This window comes from Symsagittifera roscoffensis, chromosome 2, assembly GCF_963678635.1.
Source record: "Symsagittifera roscoffensis chromosome 2, txSymRosc1.1, whole genome shotgun sequence".
NCBI classification, from domain to species: Eukaryota; Metazoa; Xenacoelomorpha; order Acoela; family Convolutidae; genus Symsagittifera; species Symsagittifera roscoffensis.
Window position 1 is genome coordinate 48,572,634 of NC_087063.1, and position 27,264 is coordinate 48,599,897.

General features: G+C 36.5%; 1 protein-coding gene across 4 annotated transcripts in view; it reads left to right on the forward strand.

The window, feature by feature from the left end:
* LOC134839880 (uncharacterized) overlaps positions 1-27,264 on the forward strand; it is a 121,619-nt gene that overhangs the window by 60,213 nt on the left and 34,142 nt on the right. For 3 of the 4 annotated variants that reach the window (XM_063855507.1, XM_063855508.1, XM_063855505.1), the window contains exons 2-3: positions 20,134-20,383; positions 22,765-23,232. In XM_063855507.1, the coding sequence (XP_063711577.1) occupies positions 20,137-20,383; positions 22,765-23,232 (715 nt within the window). In that variant the 5' untranslated portion in view covers positions 20,134-20,136. The remainder of the gene's footprint in view (positions 1-20,133; positions 20,384-22,764; positions 23,233-27,264) is intronic. The other variant, XM_063855506.1, reaches the window with a different exon arrangement.

Consider the following 27,264-nt stretch of genomic DNA (forward strand, 5'->3'; position numbering starts at 1 on the left):
GACTCTCTTGAGTGGTTCGACCCGGTCCTTCCTTTCTTGTTAGCTTTTCCGGTTGCATCCCCCTTGAGCAATAGACGTTGTGGCGCGTTTGGCTGTTCAGTTTCTAAAAATCGTTAACATACATCTTACTCCGCGCGGATTTGTATGCAACATGATCATTTAGGCGGGAAGGCCTGCATGGTCCGTAGTTTTTTGTATTTGGTACAAAAACAAGTCCACAATTTCTCAATTTTTTTTTAGCAGATGTGGTTTTTTACCTAATGTTGGACCCATGCTGCTTGAGGTGTGTAAGTCAGGTTTTTTCCATGACTTGTTTTATACTTTTGTTCAAATGGTTGTCGCTCTTAGGTTTTTGTCGCTATTCTTATAGTTTTTCTTGCTACTTTTTCTATTAGTTTTTTGATTTTTGATCAGTTTGTCCTTGAGCTTTCTTTTATCTTAGGTTTAGTTTTTCCTATTCAGTGGCTTTTCCGATTCAAACATGCGTGTTTTGAATTCTCTCAATTTTTGTTTCTTGTTGAACTAGTTGTTGCTAAGTTTGATCGAAGTGTGTTGGTTTTCCTCCCCATGTGCGTTTGGAGTGGCTTAAATTCTGTTATTCCCTGTGGAGCAATACAGAGTGTTCTTATAATTTTGGTGTTGTTTTTATCTTTTTTCTTTACCCCTGGTCTCCGCTTTAATGTTTGAATCATTCGTTTTGCTACTCCTATTGATCTATGGTCGTCTATTGGTGCGAACAAAATTTTTATGCTGTTTGATTTAGAATGTGTTTGAAATTTCTTTGTTCTAAATGTTTGTGCCTTATCACATTTTAATTTTCTAGAAACGTCGTCGTTTGATAGGCATCTTTCCATGGTTTTTAAGGCGACGTCTGCCCTTGTTTTTGAAACTTTCTTAGCTGTGGCAACTTTGACTCTTTATCTATAGCAACTAATATGTATGTGTCCCTACGTAGTTCGTCTAGAAGTGTCCAGCAAAATCTATTTTACTTCCTCGCTTGGTTCAACAACGAGCTCCATTGGAAATTAATGTTATTTCCCATTAACAGGTTTAACTTTGTTATTTTGTTACGAACATAGCCGACAGTTTTGTGCCAATTGTAGCTTTGAAAAGTGGATTCGAAAATGGCAGGAACCATATGTGCTGGCAAAGTTCCAACATTGCGGCAGATCTCGGATGAGTAAGATACATGCTTTCTAGTACTGTATGTCGAGTTTGTGTTGGTAGTACACTGCGCTCATCGATTAAGAGAGAGTCGTCTTGTACATGGAGGCAGTGGCGGATTTTGTACTCGTACTGACCGTTTGATTGTTTTAGTGCCTCGCAGTCACGTTTTTGTACGAAGTTCAATTTGAGCCTCAGCTTTTGGTCGCTCCGTGTTGCCCCTGTGGTGAAGAAGATGGGCCTAGTACTTTCTGCAAATTCTTTCTGTTTAGATGTGTGTCGTCCTCTTACTCTGTATTGGTGCTCTGATCTTTTGTGGCGACGATTCATTTGTTGATCTTTTCATGGCTTACCTCCATCTGATTTTGTCATTTGTCGTATTTATCGGAGGTTCCTCATTTGGTAGTTTTTCCTCTCGTCTGTTGTTTGTGTAATCCTAGCAGCTTACGAAATATTCGTAGTCTTCTGGTATTTTTGTTGAGAGTTCGGTTTACGTGATTGCTTCTCGAACTTCGGTTTTCGGTACCGTTTGTGTGATTGTTTTGGATTTTTCTATTTCATTTTGATCAGCGATTTTGTTTTGTTTTGTTGGCGTTGCTGTGTTTGACGTAATTGTGTTTTTCTCCTCTAAAAAAAACTATTTTTGGGCAGGTTGATTTTGTTTTTAACTGTTTTTCGTATCGATTGTCTGGCGTCTTTAATTTTGGAGTGTCAAGGATGTTTGCTTCTATAATGTTGATGTCCATCGTTTATACCTCGTTGTTTTCATTAAGTTTCGTCTGTGCCATCTGAGATCGGACCGGCCCTTTTCTCCCCCGTCGATTTTTATCTGTTTTGTCCAGTCTGGGTTTGCTTGGTGTTTTTGTATTGTTTCCTCCTCTGGTCTTGCACTATCGGGGATAAAATCACTTTTAAAGCCTAGTAATCGCTTCTTCTTCTCATTGTTGTTTGTGGGCTTTGGGTTTGTGAATTTTTGATTTGCATTAAATTGATAAACTTGTTTTTTGTTTTGTTTGGCAATTGATATCGCTTCTGACTGCTTGGAAAATTTGAAATACACTTGAACTTTGAATTCTAGCCGTTCCACCTGTTTGCATTGGAATTTACTTTTGTGTAGTGACATTGTTAAGTTTTCTTCATCGAGTTCTGTTAAAATGGCTTTTAGTGTCTCTTTATGTAGTTTAGTGGATCCTTTTGTTACGATGAGAAGATATTTTAGCAGTTTGTATTTTTTAGGTCGACGGCCTTGTGAAACTCAGCTGGTTTGTCTGTCAAGCCATAGAGTGCCGTTTGAAATTGATGTCCCTTTGTTCTCTGGTTCGCTGATCCACAGGTATTTGAGAATGTGCATAACTTAAATCGTGTGTCGAGAATGGTGTCTGCTCTTTTCCGTTTTATTTTACTTTTTGCGCAATTTTATCTAGCAGTAGGTCAATGTCAGATATCTGGTACTTAATTTTATGAATGTTTTTTTTTTGTTTTCGTAAAGTCTAGTACCACTTTGACCGTTTCATCTTTTTTCACGGTTATAAAAATTGGGCTTATGAACCGTTTATCAAAATATTTGTCGTGTCTTATGTGGTGCTTTTTTTCTATCAATTTGTTCAGTTGTTTTTCAACTTCTCATGTAGTTGTTTTTCAACTCTCTCTTTTGAGTGGGTTGGGTTTTGTTTTCCCTTCTGTTCAATTGTGATAGCATTTTTCTCAAATTGGGTTCTCAAAACGTGTTTATTTTTGTTTTCCAATTCGCACAGTTACTTGCAAAATAATCTTTTAGCCCTTGTTTGATTTCTGGGTTTGAGTTTTTGTCGATGTTACGCATCTGAGATTTCTTTGGTTTGTCTTGCATCGGATTCCGATTTGCAGCAGAAGGTTGCGTCCCATAATATTTGCCTTTTGGTCGTCGACTAAGATGAATGGAGCTGTCGAACGGTTCATCTTTCTCGGTTCTAACGCGAAAATTAGTCTTCGTTTTGGAATGATAAACTATCCGTTGTAGCAATCTAGATTTCATGCTGCATCTATTGTTCGGATTTACTTAAAACTTGCTGATTTGTCCTTGTCGTGCAAACGCTGAGCAGTTTTTTTCTTGATAAATGACAGTAGGCTTCCCGAGTCAGTGATGACCAAAATTGCTTCAGACTTTGATTTCACTTTTATTATGTGTTCATTGAGATCATCTCCGTTGATCTTTGCTGACGTTTTTGTTTCAAAAGCCTGGGCAGTTGCCATTACCAAGAAATAGTCTCGTGGGAAGCCTTCCTTTCCGTTCCGTTCGCTGATGTGAAATTTGTCAGTTTTGTTTTTTAATTTGTCGTCTTCTGTTTGTTCTTCAATTCCTTCGTGCATGTAGATCACATTGTCGATATGCAGACTTTGGAAAAATGTTCTTTTTTGTTTTTAGGCTGATTTGTTGAATGTTTTGCCCTTCACAGGACGTAATTGTGGTTTGGTTCAAACCGTTTTCCACACATATAGCATTGTTTTTGTTTTTTTCATATTTCTGTTTTGTGATCCGCGTGGGAAGTTTTGTCGTTCTCTATATCCTTGGCCTCTTTGGTTTATTTCTGTACAACCCAGCTTCGAGGTTGTATATATCCTATGTGGTTTCCTGCTTGATTGTTGCGGACGTTGTGGGTCCGAATGACAACGTTTTCATGATACTACTTTGTTCGATTCTCGTTTCGCGACGAATTGCCTACTCATACGCATACGCATCTTGTGGGTATTTGGTTTCTGCTAAAAACTCTACTGCTATTTTGTTGTTGTTCATATGTTGAGTGATCATCTCTCTGACCCTCTCGTCCTCTTCAATTCCGCCGTCTGGGCGTGATGCCAATTTAATCAAGTCCGCGTGGAACTGTTCTAGTGACTCGTTACTTTTGTTTTCGACAAATGAAGTTGTATCTTTCGAATGCAAGTATACGCGTGGTAACGAAAATAACTTCTAATGTCTACATTAGTCCTTTGGTTGTCACGGATTGTAGGTCTAGACCCTGTTTTTTTGCTGTATTTGGCTTTTTCCTTCGGAGCCCAAGCACAAACAAAGGTAACTTCTTACCCTTGCGTCCGCTTCGTTCCATACGAATGAGTTGTATAATACGCCTTTTTCTCTTGCCCTCAGGACTTTGTTTTCTCAGCCAACTCTCTCTTCCTGGTTGCTTACGTCGCGGTTTTTCTTTAGTACTTCTGTCTCACCTGTAGTTTTCATATCCTAAATGGGTTCTGTTGGTTCTATTAGGGCCGTTTTGTCTTGCAATAGATTTCGAACTTCAATGCTATACTCTGCGATTACTGCCATTTCTACTATTTCCGCCCACTTCGGCCACTCTAGTTGCGTGTCTGTTGATGCTCGTTTCCAGAATAGGTTGATGTTGAGTGGTTTTTTAAGGCCTGCTGGATGCGCCATGTCATGCCGAAGTGTTTTATCTATATATAACTGCCGAATCCGAACGCATTGGCAAACAAGGTAACGTGTCGCAACGTGAATAAAACAACTGTGCATACACTTTGTCATACATAAATAACATACATGTGTATAGCAATCATTTATAAATTTATTTTGCAGTTCCGGACCGGATGACAGAGTCAAGGGCTATGGCCTAACGTGATTAGATGTAGGTTTTGCTTCAATTTTGTTTTCAATATCAAACACTTCAACTAAAATCAGGTACGTGCAATGAACTGTTTTGTGGTCAGTTGATTATCAAAACAAAAAATTTACATGAAGATAGTGCAGTAAAAACTTTGATGAGAAAAAAATTATTCTTATAAATAAAAGTGTGTTTTTTTGGTCGGCAATCAAACTAACTTCATGAGTTCAGTTGATCCTAATTTTCAAATTTTTGATGTCATCGAATCATCAAAGATATCAAATGCAAACTGTAGCCCAAATTTTTTTTTAAAAGTAATTTGATATCATGGATTATTTGTATCATACTAATTGATAGCTCGTAAACTTCTCCACAATTGAGAAAGTGAAAAAAAAGCTATATTCATAAAATTTCCTATTTGGCGGAGGAAAGGGAAAGGTTGGATGGAAGAGACGCAAAGTTTGTTGCCTGTAACTCACAGTCTGGAATTAAGATGACTTATTCCCAAGGGAGCTGTTGTGCCCCTGGTTAAGAATTGAATGGATTTTTTTTGGCTATTTTTCTGGTAAAAAATGAAAAACAGAATGAATTATTGGTCTAACATTCTCACCTAAGGCCTTCTTAACATTCTTAACATTCTCGACCATTGACCCACGAGGAATAGGACCAAAATAGGAGCTGTACAGCTCATCACGGCGAACCGCTGTTTTGTCCCTGCTTATAAGAACTACATGCAATTTTTTTGGTTATTTTTCTGGGCTGGGTAATGTTGCCTCACCCTCAAGCAACGAGCACGGCTGATGGTGTTCACCGAACATCCGATATTTTGATTAAGAGGTGGAAGCGTAACCACTTCCCACCGCTCCCAGAGCAAACGTATCATTATAGAATATGCTGTGATCTACGCTCGGCAAAGAAATCTAGGAAGTGAAATATTCTCAAACTGGAATAATGTAGAATCTTTTTCTGAGTCAACACACACAAGATCAACTTGATTCAATTTCATGGCTAGACAGTACCTGTTCGTTTCTTGTCGGAGCAGTTGTTATGTGAACATCACATTTTCTAAGACGAGCCAACTAAAATCAACAAGCGTATCTCCTGCGTCGCACCACATCCAAATTTTATATTGTTAGCATTTCATTTTTATCATACAGGCTTCTTCATGTTGCTCGAAAATTTTAAAGGTTCGTGATTCAATTCAAGCTAAGGAAACAACTAGAAAATGTTTCATCGCTGGATGAATCTTATATTTTAAATGAAAGCCAGAATGCGCTATGGAAGCAATATTTAACTGAACGCAATACTTGAGCTTTGTCGAATGACACGTTTAAAAAATCCTTTATGCTTAACATTTAGGAGAAGGCCAGGAATAATTTAGAACTTTCAAACTTTCTTAGGTCTGGAAAATTCTTTAGTCTGGGTTATATTTGACATAAAATCAATTCTTTAGACAAGATGAACTCAATTCATTTTCAAGGTTTGACAGTTCCTCCTATTTTTTTCCAAAATTTGCCTTTTCAGATGGATTTCATGAAATGAACCAACTAAAAACAGCTAAATCAAGGTTTCGACGCCTCAATAGCTTGCGGCCATGAATAAAGATAAATCGAAGTTTCATCACCTCAATAGCTTGCTTAAAAAACGTGAAACTTCTCGCCAGTCGATTTGCTCCATGAAACAACCTGACTTATTTCGAAGTTTTATCGCATGAAAAGCGTGCTCAGAAAAACATCGAAGTATTTCAAGCTCTTTCATTAACGGAATCCTTTTGCAAAAAATCTTAAGTTTCATGAAGCAAAACTTTTTGTAAATCTTTTCTAAGCATTTTTTGCAAACCGAGTTGATGCTTGAAATAACTTTAAGCATTGCTTGCTTAGAACAACTTAAGCTTTTCGCAAAACGATTAGATTTTTAAATTTATTTGAATCGTTCAAATTTTCATAGTTTTCATAGCATGTTCTAGAAAATCATTTTTTTTACTAACCCATTGGATTAACGAACTAATTTGAATAGTTTGCTCAGAAATTTTTAAAATTTGGACTAATTAAAATTTGGACTAATTAAAACTTTCCTTGCCTGAATTTTTTCCATCTGATTTTTTTTTGCAAAAGTATGTGCGCCGTATATAAACTTGAAATAATTGGAAATTTCATGGCAGCAAAAAATTGCTCTGAAAAACATTTTGCGAGCCTAATCGATTCAAGAAGTTAGTCAAATTAGGTTATATCTAAATTGCATAGCTGGATTGGCTTGCTAAAAAAAATATTTACTTTTGCGAACCAATTCAAACTATGAGATAACTTGAATTGTTTAGCTTTTTGAAATTTTCTGCAACACGATTCGGTTCTTAAAACCACTGGGATTGTTTCATGGTGTCATAGCTTTAACTTTTCGCGAACCTAATTGGTCTGTAAATTAAATAGAATTATTTCCAAGCTTCATAGCTCAAATGGTTTGTTTATGAAAAACATAAATTTTTCGCAAAACGATTCGCTCTATGAAATAACACGAATTTTTTTTTTAATTCATAGCTTGAATAGCATAAGAATTAATTTTTGAAACGTTTCAGTCTGAGAATCAACTTGGAAAAATCGAAACTTTCATAGCTTCAATAGCGTGCTTTGAACAATTTGCGCACTGATTTGCTCCATGAAACAACTCATTAGGAAACTTTGAACTAATTGCAATCCGATTCTTTCATGAAATACCTTTAAATACTGCCAAGTCTCACAGCTTGCTCAAACAAGTTTTTGCGAACCGATTGCGTCTGAAACTACCCGAAGAATTTCATATCTTGAGTAGCTTCCCAAACAATTGATTTTTTTGCGAGTCGATTTGCTTCATGAAAACTTCGAAATGTTTCTAAATTTCTTAGCTTGATTAACTTCAATATGAAAACGTAAACGTTTGCCGTTCCATTCGATTCTTTTCAAAGTTTCTTAAACTGAATAGTTTGCTTAAGTTTTTGAATGTATTGCAAACTGATTTGGTCTGGAAATAACTTGAAATATTCGAAGTTTCATCGTTTAAATAGCTTCAATCAAAATAATATATTTTTTTGTCATTTTTGCTGAAAAAACCTATAGAATATCACAAAGTTTTATATCTGGAGTAGATTGCTGAGAAAGTTTTTGTTGGACCCCATTTCTTGGGTGCTTTTGATGCTTTTAGGCTTTTATTTCTTCTTGTGGTTTATAATCAGCCGGTTTATCATCAGGTTGCGGGTTTATCGTGAAATGTTTCTTCTTCGCCTTGGCTTCCTCGATTGTGTGTAATGGGATTGAATTGCCAAATGCGCCTGATAAAAACACTCGTCTGGTCCGAGTGAATTTTTTGTTAGTTTTTTTTGTTGTTGGTGGGGTTCTCTTTTGGTTCAACCTCTTGGGCGACGGCGTTCAAACCATTCTTCGCTTCAAGAGGCTGATATCTCTGCTGATACTCTTTTTTTTGTTTCTTTGCTCTTTGATGTTTGTTCCTCTGTATGAATTATTATTCCTTTTGTGGGAGCTCTATGTGGTAGCTTTCCGCCCGTTCACTTCCCGGTTCGTTCTTCTTTGCACTTTTTGGACTCTCTTGAGTGGTTCGACCCGGTCCTTCCTTTCTTGTTAGCTTTTCCGGTTGCATCCTCTTTGAGCAATAGACGTTGTGGCGCGTTTGGCTGTTCAGTTTCTAAAAATCGTTAACATACATCTTACTCCGCGCGGATTTGTATGCAACATGATCATTTAGGCGGGAAGGCCTGCATGGTCCGTAGTTTTTTGTATTTGATACAAAAACAAGTCCACAACTTCTCAATTTTTTCTTAGCAGATGTGGTTTTTTACCTAATGTTGGACCCATGCTGGTTGAGGAATGTAAGTCAGGTTTTTTCCATGACTTGTTTTATACTTTTGTTCAAATGGTTGTCGCTCTTAGGTTTTTGTCGCTATTTTTATAGTTTTTCTTGCTACTTTTTCTATTAGTTTTTTGATTTTTGATCTGTTTGGCCTTGAGCCTTCTTTTATCTTAGGTTTAGTTTTTCCTATTCAGTGGCTTTTCCGATTCAAACATGCGTGTTTTGCGTTCTCTCAATTTTCGTTTCTTGTTGAACTAGTTGTTGCTAAGTTTGATCGAAGTGTGTTGGTTTTCCTCCCCATGTGCGTCTCGAGTGGCTCAAATTCTGTTATTCCCTGTGGAGCAAAACACGTGGAGTTATTCCCTGTGGAGTGTTCTTATAATTTTGGTGTTGTTTTTATCTTTTTTCTTTACCCCTGGCTCCGCTTTAATGTTTGAATCATTCGTTTTGCTACTCCTATTGATCTATGGTCGCCTATTGGTGCGAACAAAATTTTTATGCTGTTTGATTTAGAAAGTGTTTGAAATTTCTTTGCCCTAAATGTTTGTGCCTGATCACATTTTATTTTTCTAGAAACGTCGTCGTTTGATAGGTATCTTTCCATGGTTTTTAAGGCGACGTCTGCCATTGTTTTTGAAACTTTCTTAGCTGTGGCAATTTTCGACTCTTTATCTGTAGCAAATAATATGTATGTGTCCCTACGTAGTTCGTCTAGAAGTGTCCAGCAAAATCTATTTTACTTCATCGCTTGGTTCAACAACGAGCTCCATTGGGAATTAATGTTATTTCCCTATAACAGGTTTTACTTTGTTATTTTGTTACGAACATAGTCGACAGTTTTGTGCCAATTGTAGCTTTGAAAAGTAGATTCGAAAATGGCAGGAACCATATATGCTGGCAAAGTTCAAACATTGCGGCAGATCTCGGATGAGTAAGATGCATGCTTTCTAGTACTGTTTGTCGAGTTTGTGTTGGTAGTACACTGCGCTCATCGATTAAGAGAGAGTCGTCTTGTACATGGAGGCAGTGGCGGATTTTGTACCAGTACTGACCGTTTGATTGTTTTAGTGCCTCGCAGTCACGTTTTTGTACGAAGTTTAATATGAGCCTCAGCTTTTGGCCGCTCCGTGTTGCCCCTGTGGCGAAGAAGATGGGCCCAGTACTTTCTGCAAATTCTTTCTGTATAGATGTGTGTCTTACTCTTACTCTGTATTGGTGCCCTGATCTATTGTGGCGACGATTCATTTGTTGATCTTTTCATGACTTGCCTCCATCTGAATTTGTCATTTGCCGTCTTTATCGGAGGTTCCTCACTTGGTAGTTGTTCCTCTCGTCTGTTTTTTGTGTAATCCTAGCGGCTTACGAAGTATTCGTAGTCTTCCTGTATTTTTGTTGAGAGTTCGGTTTTTGTGATTGCTTCTCGAACTTCGGTTTTCGGTACCGTTTGTGTGATTGTTTTGGATTTTTCTATTTCATTTTGATCAGCAATTTTGTTTTTTTTAGCGTTGCTGTGTTTGACGTAATTGTGTTTTTCTCCTCTAAAAAAACTATTTTTGGCAAGGTTGATTTTGTTTTTAGCTGTTTTTCGTATCGATTGTCTGGCGTCTTTAATTTTGAAGTGCCAAGGATGTTTGCTTCTATAATGTTGATGTCCATCGTTTATACCTCGTTGTTTTCATTAAGTTTCGTCTGTGCCATCTGAGATCGGACCGGCCCTTTTCTCCCCCGTCGAGTTTTATCTGTTTTGTCCACTCTGCGTTTGCTTGGTGTTTTTGTATTGTTTCCTCCTCTGGTCTTGCACTATCGGGGATAAAATCACTTTTAAAGCCTAGTAATCGCTTCTTCTTCTCATTGTTGTTTGTGGGCTTTGGGTTTGTGAATTTTTGATTTGCATTAAATTGATAAACTTGTTTTTTGTTTTGTTTGGCAATTGATATCGCTTCTGACTGCTTGGAAAATTTGAAATACCCTTGAACTTTGAATTCTAGCCGTTCCACCTGTTTGCATTGGAATTTACTTTTGTGTAGTGACATTGTTAAGTTTTCTTCATCGAGTTCTGTTAAAATGGCTTTTAGTGTCTCTTTATAAAGTTTGGTGGATCCTTTTGTTACTATGAGAAGATATTTAACAGTTTGTATTTTTTAGGTCGACGGCCTTGTGAAACTCAGCTGGTTTGTCTGTCAAGCCATAGAATCCCGTTTGAAATTGATGTCCCTTTGTTCTCTGGTTCGCTGATCCACAGGTATTTGAGAATGTGCATAACTTAAGTCGTGTTTCGAGAATGGTTTCTGCTCTTTTCCGTTTTATTTTACTTTTTGCGCAACTTTATCTAGCAGTAGGTCAATGTTAGATATCTGGTACTTTTTTTTAAGAATGTTTTTTTTTTCGTAAAGTCTAGTACCACTTTTACCGTTTCATCTTTTTTTACGGTTATAATAATTGGGCTTATGAACCGTTTATCAAAATATTTGTCGTGTCTTATGTGGTGCTTTTTTTCTATCATTTTGTTCAGTTGCTTTTCAACTTCTCCTGTAGTTGTTTTTCAACTCTCTCTTTTGAGTGGGTTGGGTTTCGTTTTCCCTTCTGTTGAATTGTGATAGCATTTTTCTCAAATTGGGTTCTCAAAACGTGTTTTTTTTGTTTTTCAATTTGCACAGTTACTTGCAAAATAATATTTTAGCCATTGTTTGATTTCTGGGTTCTAGTTTTTGTCGATGTTACGCATCTGAAATTTCTTTGGTTTGTCTTGCATCGGATTCCTATTTGCAGCAGAAGGTTGCGTCCCATAATATTTGCCTTTTGGTTGTCGACTAAGATGAATGGAGCTGTTGAACGGTTCATCCTTCTCGGTTCTAACGCGACAAATAGTCTTCGTTTTGGAATGATAAACTCTCCGTTGTAGCAATCTAGATTTCGTGCTGCATCTATTGTTCGGATTTATTTAAAACTTGCTGATTTGTCCTTGTCGTGCAAACGCTGAGCAGTTTTTTTCTTGATAAATGACACTAGGCTTCCCGAGTCAGTGATGACCAAAATTGCATCAGACTTTGATTTCAGTTTTATTATGTGTTCATTGAGATCATCTCCGTTGATCTTTGCTGACGTTTTTGTTTCAAAAGCCTGGGCAGTTGCCATTACCAAGAAATAGTCTCGTGGGAAGCCTTCCTTTCAGTTCCGTTCGCTGATGTGAAATTTGTCAGTTTTGTTGTTTAGTTTGTCGCCTTCTGTTTGTTCTTTAATTCCTTCGTGCATGTAGTTCACATTGTCGATATGCAGACTTTGGAAAAATGTACTTTTTTGTTTTTTAGCTGATTTGTTGAATGTTTTGCCATTCACAGGACGTAATTGTGGTTTGGGCCAAACCTTTTTCCATGCATATAGCATTGTTTTTGTTTTTTCATATTTCTGTTTTGTGATCCGCATGGGAAGTTTTGTCGTTCTATATATCCGCAGTCTCTTTGATTAATTTCTGTACAACCCAGCCTCGAGGTTGTATATATCCTATGTGGGTTCCTGCTTGGTTGTTGCGGACGTTGTGGGTCCGAAAAGCAACGTTTTCATGATACTACTATGTTCGATATTCGTTTCGCGACGAATTGCGTACTCATACGCATACGCATCTTGTGGGGGTTTGGTTTCTGCTAAAAACTCCACTGCTATTTTGTTGTTGTTCATATGTGGAGTGATCATCTCTCTGACCCTCTCGTCCTCTTTATTTCCGCCGTCTGTGCGTGATACCAATTTAACTAAGTCCGCGTGGAACTGTTCTAGTGACTCGTTACTTTTGTTTTCGACAATTGAAATTGTATCTTTCGAATGCAAGTATACGCGTGGTAAAGAAAATAACTTCTAATGTCTACATTAGTCCTTCGGTTGTCACGGATTGTAGGTCTAGACCCTGTTTTTCTGCTGTATTTGGCTTTGTCCTTCGGAGCCCAAGCACAAACAAAGGTAACTTCTTACCCTTGCGTCCGCTTCGTTCCATACGAATGAGTTGCATTACGCCTTTTTCTCTTGCCCTCAGGACTTTGTTTTCTCAGCCAACTATCTCTTCCTGGTTGCTTACGTCGCGGTTTTTCTTTAGTAATTCTGTCTCACCTGTAGTTTTCATATCCTAAATGGGTTCTGTTGGTTCTATTAGGGCCGTTTTGTCTTGCAATAGATTTCGAACTTCAATGCTATACTCTGCGGTTACTGCCATTTCTACTATTTCCGCCCACTTCGGCCACTCTAGTTGCGGCTCTGTTGATGCTCCTTCCAGAATAAGTTCATGTTGAGTGGTTTTTTAAGGCCTGCTGGCTGCGCCATGTCATACCGAAGGGTATTATCTATATATAACTGCCGAATCCGAACGCATTGGCAAACAAGGTAACGTGTCGCAAGTGAATAAAACAACTGTGCATACACTTTGTTATACATAAATAACATACATGTGTATAGCAATCATTTATATATTTATTTTGCTGCAGTTCCGGACCGGATGACAGAGTCAAGGGTTATGGCCTAACGTGATTAGATGTAGGTTTTGCTTCAATATTGTTTTCAAGATCAAACACTTAAACAAAAATCAGGTACGTGCAATGAACTGTTTTGTGGTCAGTTGATTATCAAAACAAAAAATTTAGATGAAGATAGTGCAGTAACAACGTTGATGAGAAAAAAATTATTCTTATAAATCAAAGTGTGTTTTTTTGGTCGGCAATCAAACTAACTTCATGAGTTCAGTTGATCCTAATTTTCAAATTTTTGATGTCATCGAATCATCAAAGATATAAAATGCAAACTGTAGCCCAAATTTTTTTTTAAAAGTAATTTGATATCATGGATTATTTGTATCATACTAATTGATAGCTCGTAAACTTCTCCACAATTGAGAAAGTGAAAAAAAAGCTATATTCATAAAATTTCCTATTTGGCGGAGGAAAGGGAAAGGTTGGATGGAAGAGACGCAAAGTTTGTTGCCTGTAACTCACAGTCTGGATTTAAGATGACTTATTCCCAAGGGAAAGGGCCAACATACGAGCTGTTGTGCCCCTGGTTAAGAATTGAATGGATTTTTTTTGGCTATTTTTCTGGTAAAAAATGAAAAACAGAATGAATTATTGGTCTAACATTCTCACCTAAGGCCTTCTTAACATTCTTAACATTCTCGACCATTGACCCACGAGGAATAGGACCAAAATAGGAGCTGTACAGCTCATCACGCCGAACCGCTGTTGTGTCCCTGCTTATAAGAACTACATGCAATTTTTTGGTTATTTTTCTGGGCTGGGTAATGTTGCCTCACCCTCAAGCAACGGGCACGGCTGATGGTGTTCACCGAACATCCGATATTTTGATTAAGAGGTGGAAGCGTAACCACTTCCCACCGCTCCCAGAGCAAACGTATCATTATAGAATATGCTGTGATCTAAGCTCGGCAAAGAAATCTAGGAAGTGAAATATTCTCAAACTGGAATAATGTAGAATCTTTTTCTGAGTCAACACACACAAGATCAACTTGATTCAATTTCATGGCTAGACAGTACCTGTTCGTTTCTTGTCGGAGCAGTTGTTATGTGAACATCACATTTTCTAAGACGAGCCAACTAAAATCAACAAGCGTATCTCCTGCGTCGCACCACATCCAAACTTTATATTGTTAGCCTTTCATTTTTATCATACAGGCTTCTTCAAGTTGCTCGAAAATTTTAAAGGTTCGTGATTCAATTCAAGCTAAGGAAACAACTAGAAAATGTTTCATCGCTGGATGAATCTTATATTTTAAATGAAAGCCAGAATGCGCTATGGAAGCAATATTTAACTGAACGCAATATTTGAGCTTTGTCGAATGCAACGTTTAAAAAAATCTTTTATGCTTAACGTTTAGGAGAAGGCCAGGAAAAATCTAGAACTTTCAAACTTTCTTAGGTCTGGAATATTCTTTAGTCTGGGTTATATTTGACATAAAAGCAATTCTTTAGACGAGATGAACTCAATTCATTTTCAAGGCTAGACAGTTCCTCCTATTTTTCCAAAATTTTGCCTTTTCAGATTGATTTCATGAAATGAACCAACTAAAAACAGATAAATCAAAATTTCGACGCCTAAATAGCTTGCGGCGATGAATAAAGATAAATCGAAGTTTCATCACCTCAATAGCTTGCTTAGAAAGCGTGAAACTTCTCGCCGATCGATTTGCTCCATGAAACAACCTGACTTATTTCGAAGTTTCATCGCATGACAAGTGTGCTCAGAAAAACTTCGAAGTATTTAAAGCTCTTCCATGAACGGAATCCTTTTGCAAAAAATCTTAAGTTTCATGAAGCAAAACTTTTGTAAATCTTTTCTAAGCATTTTTTGCAAACCGATTTGGTGCTTGAAATAACTTTAAGCATTGCTTGCTTAGAACAACTTAAGCTTTTTGCAAAACGATTAGGTTTTTAAATTTATTTGAAATCATTCAAATTTTCATAGCTTTCATAGCATGCTCTAGAAAATCAATTTTTTGCTAACCCATTGGAGCAACGAAATAATATGAATAGTTTGCTCAGAAATTTTTGAATTTTTCGAAAAAAAACTTGGACTAATTAAACTTTTCCTTGCCTGAATTTGTTCCATCTGATTTTTTTTGCAAAAATATTTGCTCCGTATATAAACTTGAAATAATTGGAAGTTTTATGGCACCAAAAAATTCCTCTGAAAAACTTAAACATTTTGCGAGCCGAATCGGTTCAAGAAATTAGTCAAATTAGTCAAGTTATATCTAAATTGCATAGCTGGAGTGGCTTGCTAAAAAAATATTTACTTTTGCGAACCAATTCATACTATGAAATAACTTGAATTGTTTGGCTTTTTGCAAATTTCTGCAACACGATTCGGTTCTTAAAGCCACTTGGATTGTTTCATGGTGTCATAGCTTGAACTTTTCGCGAACCGATTTGGTCTGTAAATTAAATAGAATTATTTCCAAGCTTCATAGCTCAAATGGTTTGTTTATGAAATTTTTAAAATTCCAATCCAATTTAACAAAACAGATTTATGTGAACTGGTTAATTTTTAACGAGAAACACTTAAAATCTTTCTTTTTGGCATGAAAAACAAGTTTTTTGGAACTGATCCAGGCTGCGATGGACCGACAAACTTTTGAGAACCGAGTCAAGCTACGACACTGAAATTTTTGGTAGCTTAAGTTGATTGTTTTCGAAACAGTATCAGGTTTTTCGTATAGATTCAAGCAATGAAAACAGCTTGAAAATTTAAAAACCTAATTACATGAATAGGTGACTTAAACATTTGGAATTTTTCGAATCATTGCAATCTAAGATCACCACTCAGATCAGTGAAAGTCTCATTTCTAAAAGCCTTGCTTGAAATCAATAAATCCCTTCTGGCTATCGAAAGAATTGAGTATTTTAACATAGTTTTGTCGCTTAAATAGCCTGCGTTTTTTCACTGTCTGATTCAAGGTAAGAAAACAACAACACATTAGGATGTTTCACACCTTAATAATTTGCGAAGCTTTCAACAGCAAAACAAAATTCGAAAAAGGCATTTCATGTAATCAGAACAAGTTGGTGCCTTTGACTGCCTCTTTAACATTCTCGCAAGGCTTCATGCTATTAACATTTTGTTAAGATTCTTATTGCTTCTTTTTTTTTACAAAACAGTGGTAATTGCAAACTGATTGAAAATTTAATTGATATATAGTAAAAATAGTGTTGAGATGAAAAAAAAAAGTTGGTAAAACTTGGTAAGAAAAATAATTTTTCCGCATTTTCACTAACCTGAAATACTTGATCTAGCAAAACCAGATAGCGCATGACGTTAACATCACCTGCCAAACAAGAATTTTATATTTGAAGCCTAGTCGACAGTTGATTTGCTCGTTGCCACAAAACGACGCGAAAAATTTGAAGTAAATTTTTGCGATTCAACTCTTGCTACTTTCAGCAAAGTTGCAAATTATCCAACCATTTCAAGCTATCAGAGCAAATTGAATTGTTGTTCCGACTTTCTATACGAAAGTAACGGAACATTTGTGCTCGGGTTGGGTTTTTTTTTTCTTCAGACAAAATTCGACTTTTTAACTAGCCATTTTTGACTCATTTTTGTTCATATTTGTATCATTCGAAAGCTATTGTTGTCCTGAGCCTGAACTTGAAAAGATGTTTCACCTGTGACCATTTTTCGTAAAGTAATGAGGGTTTAAAGCTTGCCATTTTGCCAATTTGGGACAATTAACGCGCGATATATTTCGCGCTATTAACGCGTAAGCGGATATTTAATCCGTCTTAGAACTCGTTCTGAATTGGTTGAAAGAAGCTTATTTGCAATAATTGATTTGTTACAAGGAGCGAAATCCATCCTTTTGTACTTTATATGGCGTGTGGGGGGATGTTTTTCATAAAAAAAAATCAAATTAAAAAAAAATGTTCATTTTGTTTTATTACATGATTTTTTTTTGTTGTTACTGCTCCATAAACCTCAAAAGGCAGTCGGAACATTCAGGGCTTCGCCCTGATACGAGCAGTGTTGTTAAATCTTAGGGTTAGTCGCCTCAAAATTTTAGACATCAGCCAACCAATTCAAGTTATACAAAAAGCTTTAATTAGTTCACATTTTTATCGGTTGAACGACTTAGTTCGAACACCTTTAGTGAACCAGTTCTAGCTGTTAAGAAAGCAACTTGATATGTGTCAAATTTTTATCGCTCGAAATACTTGCTGCAATTAGCGTCAACTAAGGCTACTAAATCAAAACGATCGAAGCAATCTGATGTTTTTCGAAAAATCAATGCTGAAATAGCTTGTTAAAAATCCCAATTTCTGCGTAGCGTCCTAAATTATTGAAAAATTGGAAATATTTTATTTTTCCGACTTTCGATACGAAAGTAACGGAATAATTGTAGTCGAGGTGGGTTTTTTTCTTCAGACAAATTTCGACTTTTTAACTAGCCATTTTAGAAGGAATTTTTTTTATATCTTACAAAAAATATTGTTGTCCTGAGTTGAAATTTGAAAAGAAATTTCACCTGTAATCTTTTTTCGTAAAGTTATGGGGGTTTAAAGATTGCCATTTCGGCCAATTTGGGACAATTAACGCGCGATATATTTAATCCGTCTTAGAAATCGTTCTAAAATGGTTGAAAGAAGCTTATTTACCATAACTGATTTGTTACAAGGAGCGAAATCTATCCTTTTGTACTTTATATGGCGTGTGGTGGGATATTTTTCATTAAAAAAAATTCAGGTTTTAGAAAAAAAATGTTCATTTTGTTTTATTACATTTAATTTTTCTTGTTATTACTGCTCCATAAACCTCAAAAGGCAGTCGGAACATTCAGGGCTTCGCCCTGATACGAGCAGACTTGTCAAATTTTTAGACATCAATCAACCAATTCAAACTATACAAACAGCTTTAAAAACCACCCCGAGCACAATTATTCTGTTTCTTTTGTTACAAAATTCGGAACAATAATTCTTTGTGAAGCAAGCCAACGTATAAAAAGAAATTTAATTTTACGAAAATTAAAAAGTAAAACAATTTTCGCTGTGCTAATCAAACCAATTTGTCAAAAAATATGAGGAAAAATTCTTTATTCAATTAGCTTAGCTTAATAAATTGATTTTTTTTCGAAGCAGTTAAAGCTATCAAAACAACTTGAAATATTTAAAATTTTTAGAAAAATATGTAACGTTGAAATTTTTTTTCTTCATAAAGAACTTGAAGTTTTTCAAAGTTTGTACGCTGAAGTATCCTGCTTTGAATTTTTTTTTTGCGCAGCATGAGTCTTCATGTTTTTCAAAGATGCATCGCTTGCAACAATCGAAATTCGCTTGGAAAAAAATATTAGAGCAATTTTCAAATTATCTCAAAGTTTATTGCTCTGTACGCTTGCCTGAAAAAAAAACCTGCGATAAGCTTTTTTTTGAAATTGCTTATAAATTATACTTTGAAAACAACTCTGAAAATCGGAAAGGCCATCGCTCAAAGTGAATCTGATAAACAGCTATTCAAACCGTCTTTAGAAAATTTTCAAATATTCATCGCTCGCCAAACTTGATTGTGAAAATAGTTTTTGCAAATAAACAATGCGAACTATCAAAACCTGAAAGTTTTATGAGTTCAATCGATTTAGTAGCCTGCACAAAACACTTATATTTTTTGTTATCGGATCTATCAAAAAATATACACAAAGTCTGAGCCCTTCAAGCGAGCAATTTTAATTTAGCCGATTCGGTTAATCAAAGTCAGGAGCGGATTTAGGGGAGGGGCGGGGGCGGACGCCTTTTCCCCTCAGGGATTCGACCCCCTGTCGACCCAAAGGGTCCCCCCTTTGTAATATTTTGAGATATCCATTTTTGGTGATGAATCCTAAAATTTTTTCTAAGAGGGCCTTCGGCGGCAGGAATTAGTAGTTTTAAGGGGGAAGCGCGCGCCGAAAAAACCTAATTTTTTGGTCAAAATTTTCCAAAAAGTGCCTAAAAACGCCTTTTTCGGCCTGTTTTTTCAAAGTTTTGCCTGCGGCGCAAGCCAAAAAAGAGTCTGTGTAGTACTTTGGGAGATCTTGGAAAATCAATTTGTTCGATCTATAAAAAAGTCAGACAAAATTTTCGAAATGATTATGAAAATCCGCCCCTCCCCCCTCGAGAAAATCTTAGATCCACCCCTGATTAAGGTCACATATTTTGCCAAAAGTTTTGCTTTAACTCTTCTACAGACTCGTCTTTTATGCTCATTAGATACCAATGAAAATTTTTGAGTCATCAAATAATATTGGATTTGTAATGAAAATACAATTTCGGAATTTTAGCTGTGTTGGGATTGTTGAACTTAATGGTCAGGAAGAAATATTGTTGAAACGCGCTACCTTTCAAAAGTTTTCATTATACAAGGGAGTTTTTTGAAATGTACAATCAGGAATATTGAAAATAAATGCTTAATTGTGTATTTGGTCAGGTGGAAAATAATTGATTTACTGATTTTGAAAGTCTGAGAACCCTACAAAGTTAATTCAATTTACTAAAAATATCCTTTCTTATACATGTTTGTTGTGATTTAGGTGGCTTATTCAGTGTAACAAGCACACCACTAAACATGGGTCAGGAGAAATTGACTCCAATTGTTTTTCAAGAACTCTGAGTTTATTTCAAAGCCGGAAACTCGAAAGTCAACATAGCAAGTTCGCAAACCTTTCAGCCGTAAGGACATTTGCTCGGCACATATTTAAATCAAAATGTACCACCGTTAAGTAAACCATAATAAGTTTTTGTTATTGTTTCGATCAGCCTGTTATGTGAATAAGACTAATATCTAGTCAAAGTGAACTTGAAACCTTTTAGTTAACAAGCATTTATCTTTCAAAGATCCCGCATTACGTCAAACATGGTTTTTTCATGTGTCAAAAAAGCGTAACTTATAAATAACTGAATTCTTTAATTTATATTCAGGGACCCTAAAAAGAAGAGTTATTCCGAACACTTTTTTCTTCGTAAATACTTTCTGGAGAATAGCCTGATGGCTGAAACCCTAGCTTGATGTTACTTTTCAAATTTAGAAGATGATACCATTCCTGGTAATCGCAGTACTTCTGGTGGATAAAACGAACAATTTAGCTCTTGTGTCGGCTGATTCGCTGATAGCTACTCGTCCTGCCTACTTGAGATCACCCGTGCACAGCAGGGTGTCTGCACAGATAGGCCACCCCCGTAGATGGTCCTCATTCGACACAGTATTCGCCCGCATTCCAGGAGAAGTTGACGAGGAATGGAAAACGGAGTTGCAGAAACAGAAACAGCAGTCTCAAAGTTAGTTCACCAGGTCGTTTTCAAGTTTTCGAAGTCATTTATTACTGATAAGTTAATGAAAATAATTTTAAGTAATTTGAAAATGTTCGCTTTTTACTACCCAGCATTCTCGGAATGCAAATCTTGCTAGGTATCTTTATTCTTGCTTTTTCTTGAAAATTTTTTGTTAGATTTGCATTCATTGTGCAAGAATTTAGCAAGATTTGCATTCGACTTGCGAGAAATAAGCGAAGTTTTGCATTCTACTACAAAAAATATTTTAAATTATTTTGAGGTTTTTGCTGCGTTCAGTGCTTTTTATTTTTTTTCTTTTTATGCTTTTTATCTCTGAACTATATTTCCCCTAAGGCGAGGGAGGGAGGGAACCAGATGAAAATGCTAGAATGCAAGCATGACAAATGTTTTTATTGTTCCGAGACGAAAGTAACGGAATGTTTGTGCTCGGGGTGGGTTTTTGTTCCGAGTTTTGTAACGAAAGCTACGGAATAATTGTGCTCGGGTGGGTTAAATTCATTTAAGACCATTTATCCACGGGGGAAAGGACCAACCCAAGAGCTGTACAGCTCATCATGGCGAACCGATGTTGTGCCCCTGTTTAAGAACTACATGCAATTTTTTTGATTATTTTTCTGGGCTGGGTAATGTTGCTTTACCCTCAAACTACGAGCACGGTTTTTTCATCAGACAATTTTCGACTTTTTAACTAGCCGTTTTTGACGGAATTTTCAAAAATATATATCGGAATATCATTCAAAAGGTATTGTTGTCCTGAGTTTAAACTTGAAAAGATATTTCACCGGTGATCATTTTTCGTTCAGTTAAGGGGGTTTAAAGATTGCCATTTTGGCCAACTTGGGACGCCCGCACTGGAGTTTCATGAATAACAATCTATTATATTGTCATTTTATAGTCAGTATCCATAAAACTAAAAAAGTAATCGATTAGAGTCTAATAAAAATGGATTATAATCCTAATCATTTTTTAATCAATATAATCCGTTATAATCGTTTGCGACTCCATTTGAGACGTTTTTAGTGAATTTTGCAAGTTCTGCAAGTTAATTCAATTCCTATTTAGTGCTGTTGCTGTGGATTACTTTTCATAAATTTAAATTTTTCTGTAGATTTTACTCGTTTAAGTTCCTCTACCTTTTCAATTTGGTAGTTTAACATTTTATTTAACTGTTATTTTTTACCATCGCCATAGTACCCCTCCCCGCCACCCGGCCTACTGACCCTTCCTCGCCCACTACCCTTCTCCCCTTATTTAAATGAGGGGGGTATTTAATGGCTGAAGACGGGGAGAATCTGGGAATGGGGAGGATGGTTATGCGGGGGAGGGGGATGTGGTGCTACAGGGGAGGGGTGATGGTTCTACCTGGTGTGGGGTTCTACCGGGGGGGGGGGGGGGTTGATGGTTCTACAGGGGAGGGGGATGGTTCTACCCGGGGTGGGGGAATGGTTCTACAGAGCGGGAAGGTAGGGGGAGGGGGAGTGAAGGGGAATGGTTCTAGGTTATAGGTTCTAGCTTCTACCGGGGGATATGGTAGGGGAAGGCTTGGGACATGCATAAACGTGCGTTTCTGGCCCTGAAATGCACGTTTAGGCTTGTCCCTGGTCTTCCTCCACCATATTTTTAGACAAAAAATCATTTTTTTTTTCTCGAAATATGGTGGAAGAAGACATGGCACATGCATAAACGAGCGTTTCAGGGTTTGAAGTGTTTTAACAATTTGGTGTAATTTTGTTTTTTTGTACAAATTTCTCATCCACATGCTTCAAGAGTTAAATTAGCTTTTAACAATTTTCTGCAGAAAAAAATCCCTCCTGAAACCAACCTTTTCGGGCTACATAAACTTTGATATAATGGGTTCACTTTGATATTATGGATCATTTAGAAAACAAGTACTTTCGTCGTAGTTTTTGATTGAAAAAAAAATAGCCAAAAGCGACCTTTTTTCGAAGTAAACTTTTGGTCCCGAATTTCATAAAATGACTTTCAGCATAAATTTCTACAGAAAAACCTAGGCAACGTATGTTTATATTTTGTTCAATCTCAAACACAGTTTGAGAAAAACGCGTTAAGATATTCCAATTCTGTTCATTTTGTCCAAATAATTCAAATCAGCACTGTACATTTGTTCCAGATTAAGAAATCATAGTCAACTACAGAGTTCAACGTTTCACTATCAATTATCATTGCAGGTTTCACTAACTTGAACAGAATAAAAAAACTTGCAGTATCTCAAATTTTTTTGTTGATTCTGATGACAATGTCTCCGTCAATTTCTACGGCGTAATTAAAACACGAACTCAAATCGAACTTTTATGATGATTTGTGATTTTTTAAGTGTTGTTCTTTAAATTGTTTCTGATTTTTAGCATACCGTAGACGAAACCCAAATATACCACGTGAACCCTATCTACTTTCGGTTACCCGAATGCCGAGTATGGACTATTTGGTTACGTGGACTTTATCACGGGGACAAACCATATCGAGATCTAAACATTCTGACCAATCAAACGACGCAGCAACTAGTGCTAGCCAATCAGAAAATGATCTTATGACATCCAATCAATTTACGATCGAAGGCATTGATTTTGGTTTATCATTCGATTCAATATCATATTTCTCAGTTCACCTAATTGAGCTATCTTCTTTCACCGATGTTACCAGTTATGTCGGGGCCAAGTTCGTCTTTGAAGTTTTGCCTTCCACCTCTCCAGGTGAAAATAACCAAACTCTGATTTTATCCAATTTGAAAGCTTACGCAAAATACGAGGTGTTTGTCACTACTACAAACATTAATGGTGAAAGTGGCAAAAGCAACTGCATTGTTTTCTTCAACAGTAAGTCACCTTCAAATTGTTTAAGGAGATACAATTGTCTCAATTACATTGATTGATCGTTTTCAGTTCATATAATTTTTGCACGTTTGGGGCTCTATTATATCACCATAGCAATTTCTCCTAATGCGACAACTCGCAAGAAGAAAAGACAACTCGCAATATAAGACAACTCGCATTGAAAGACTACTTGCAATATTCGTGTTGCGAGCTTGCCAATAAAGGGTAGGACTTGAATATACGAAATTGAGAGCCGGTTATCGCCGCAAAGCGGCAACCTTAAACCGAGAACTTAAAGTTTCCAATTAGCTTCAAAATTTTGCGAGTTGTCTTTTGTTGCGAGTTGTCTTTTCTTGCGAGTTGTCGCGGTACCGCAATTTTTTTGGTAAAATTTCCTTAAATTGTACAAACAGTGAAAACTATTGTTACTTCAAGGAGTGCATTCTTAATGTTTTTTTTTAGGACGGAGCCAAAATGATCGGTTTTCCGCTCTTCTGGTGTCCCCCGTACCATTTTCTAAAATTTAACCAGTAGAATTGGCATAAGCATTGGCATAATGGCTGCATTACACAATCTATCAGGACATCTGTCCTCCATTACTGAGCTTGAGCTTCTTTTTTGAAAACGTGTTAATGTTCCCAATGTGTACATCCTTTTGCCTGAATTTAGTTCGCACTGGGTCAAGCGCTTCTTTAACAATGGAAGTAATTTTTTTCATCAAAATCAAGTGGAACCAGTTTAAAACTAATATTTATATCCAATTGTATTTTTGATCAAACTATCTCTGTAAAATATTTCTTACCAACCAAACATGATCCATAACTAACGCTTACTATAAATTGCATAGCTGAAACTATTCATAGTTCCAGCGACAGAACAAAATAAAAATAAGTTTGCAAACAGTCGTTCTCCTTCAGAACAATTCCTGATATCTTATCTCGCAGATACCAGTATACACTAGATCTATTCAGACTAGGAGATGAAAGGGTAAGATTAATTTTGGTATTAGACTAAGAAGCTGCACGAATCTATCCGGACGAAAACAAGATGTTACGAACAGGCGGTAAACCTTATCTGAAATTTCTCTACGAGTGAGCCACGCCGGACATAAGCTCATCTAGTGCGACCAAGAGTCTCGAACAAAGACCTCAGTAGTATGCATATAGTGCACTAGGATCGGGGGGGGGGGGGTTGTCATACATGGATGACCATTAGGTATAAATCATAATGGTCACCATGTATTAAATGATCAGCAATGGTCACCATGTAATAATCCTAATTGTCACCATGTATAATTTTATACCTAATAGTCCTCATGTAAAACTTCGGTATATTATTGAGTATTCCCACTGAACGTTGTGGTTACATGTTTGGTGCGGGAAAGGATTTGCCAAATCTTCGTTCTGAAACCAGCTGGAGTGTTTAACTGCGCTATAGACTGTTTGCTCAATTCTTCTTAAAACTTTGATTCAAACTCAAATTACATACAAATACATACAAAAGTATGCTAAAGACACTATCGCTTAAATGAAATTGTTTATATCCCAGATTAATTGAGTTCCAAAGCTGAACAAAAACTCGCACTTAAATACACACTAAACACGGAATAGCGGTAGGTCAAATTTTATGTACAGACAATTCTCATATTAAATAACTGAATTTTATTTACTATACAAAAGTTAATGTGGTGTTTTTTTGTGTTTTAATCTATTCGTCGATTTTTTGACCGTGGTTCTTCTACTTCAACTGCTTCATAATCGAAAAACGAATCGTTGAAGAATGACGACTCGTCCTCATCGGAAGTATTGGCCTCCAGATCCGCGATATCCCCGCTATCAATATCACTGTCGTTGGTTTCTGCTGCCCGAATCAGACCGGGGTCTGGAGTTTGCCAACTGCTATTGACCTGGTCCATCAGTTGTCGAAGCGAGCGATGTGGTTGTGTGTTCTCAACAGCAAAACTATCCTCAGAGTATTCATCATCAATTTCCGGATGGTCCCAATCAACGTTTTGAGTGTTAGCGAATTCTTCAGACACCCCATCTAGGAAATCGTCACAATCCCACGACACTGGTTGTTGACGATCTTCAAAAAATGGCATCCATTTTTCCAAATCGTCATCGTCAGTTGGGTCAGAATTAACAGCGGCTGTGTTATCATCACTATCATCAATGCCAATCACAGTTTGACCCACGATGTTTTTGTGACCGTAGGGAAGAGTCTGCTGACCATCATCGAGGATGTAGCGTTTGTCATCAAAAGCTGATAACGATGTTTTCGTCGAAGTCACTGTTTGCAGATTGTGTGACTCGGATGCGATTCGACTGTTTTCAGTTTTGAATAACGAGCCAGAGGTCAAGGTGTCTCGATATCGCTGATGACTCAACATCTTCTGAGCAGCTTTGGATACACCTTTCGCCGATAATTTTCTGCAGTCTAAAATTTTATTTATATGATTACTAATCAATTTTTTGATGATCACTAATGTGTGGTGGTAAAATAACCAAATACGATGTTTTTTTAAGAGCTACATCATGTTAACTTGAAGGCCAGGTGCAACAAAAAAAAAAATACATGAAGGCCAGGTGTGACCTTAAAAATTAGTCATCATTAAAAAAAAACAACAATCAACCAACACAAAAAAAAATCCCCGACAAAAAAATTTTTTAAAAAAAATTTTTTGCCGACAAAAAAATTTTTTTTAAAAAAATTTTTCGCCCACAAAAAAAAAAAAACCAAAAATTTTCAAAAAAATTTTTTTTTTCGCCTAAAAAGTTTTTTCCAATTTTTTTTAAAAACAAAAAAACACTTTTTCGCCCGAAATTTTTTTTCGAACAAAAAAAATTTTTTTTTTTCCAAAAAAAAGAAAAAAATTTCGCCCACAAAAAAAAAACCGCCCACAAAAAAAAAATTTCAAAAAAAATTATACTTTTTCGCCTAAAAAGTTTTTTCCAAATTTCTTTTTTTTTTGATAAAATTACATTTTTTCGCCCACAAATAAAAATTGCCTTCCGAAAAAAAAAATCACAAAAAATCAAAATTTTTGAAATTCGTGCTCACAAATAAGGCAAATAGAAATTAATTACCTCTGGACAAAATGGAATAAAGCTTGGGTTTGAGGGATATAAACTCGGTTATAATGTCTCCTGGAAACTCATCCTTGAATTTTAAAACAACCATTTTGTTTTTCGGGTCGTAGAGAGGGTGGTTCTTCGGGTAATTTGACAAGTCAAGTTCATTCAAAATATTCCTTTTTTCGGAAACTTCTCGGTATAAATCTTCACTTTTGACTTGGTACAGGAGACTGTCTGTATCAGAATACAATAGTTGACATTCAAAATTTAGTTTCATTATATCGTAATGAAATTTATACATGTGAAACTTTGCTAACTCAAGAACACTAGCTCCCACAATTGTTGGGACATCCCAATAGATTTTTGTTGGATTCGAAGTGAACGCTGCCAAGTTTTCTCCAAAAATTTTGTAGGATTTAAATTCGAATGCACTAATTTCTCGCAAAGCGGCATGATAATCTCTAACTATCCGAACAAGCATCCGTTTGCGCTTCGACTCGCATGTTTTCCCATAAGCACAATTGTTCAGTAGTTTGTACAAATCCTCCTCAAATTTATTTCTAGCTTGTTGTCGTTTAGTCGTGTTCAATGTGATGTATGGTTCTAACCATGCTTCTTGTTCAAACTTCAGCACACGGTGCACTTTTTTAACTTTAAGTCCCAACCTAACAAACAATTGCAATAGTTTGTAATGAATTGTATAATTTGACTTGTCATGCAGCGTCTGCAGTAACTTTTTGGTCTTTCCAATTGAACGTCTTGCAATGTCTTGATTTTTCATCTGCTCGAGTAAATTTGTTTGGTAGGGACTCAACCAATCCTGGGGTACACTTTCTTTAGTAGGAGCTAAAGGGTAATCTTGATGATCCTCATGCAGTTCTTCTGGATACTCGAGATCAACTTCCAATATAAATCCAATCAAAGAGTCTTCAGCCATGTTGAGGATTTGGTTCACAATCAC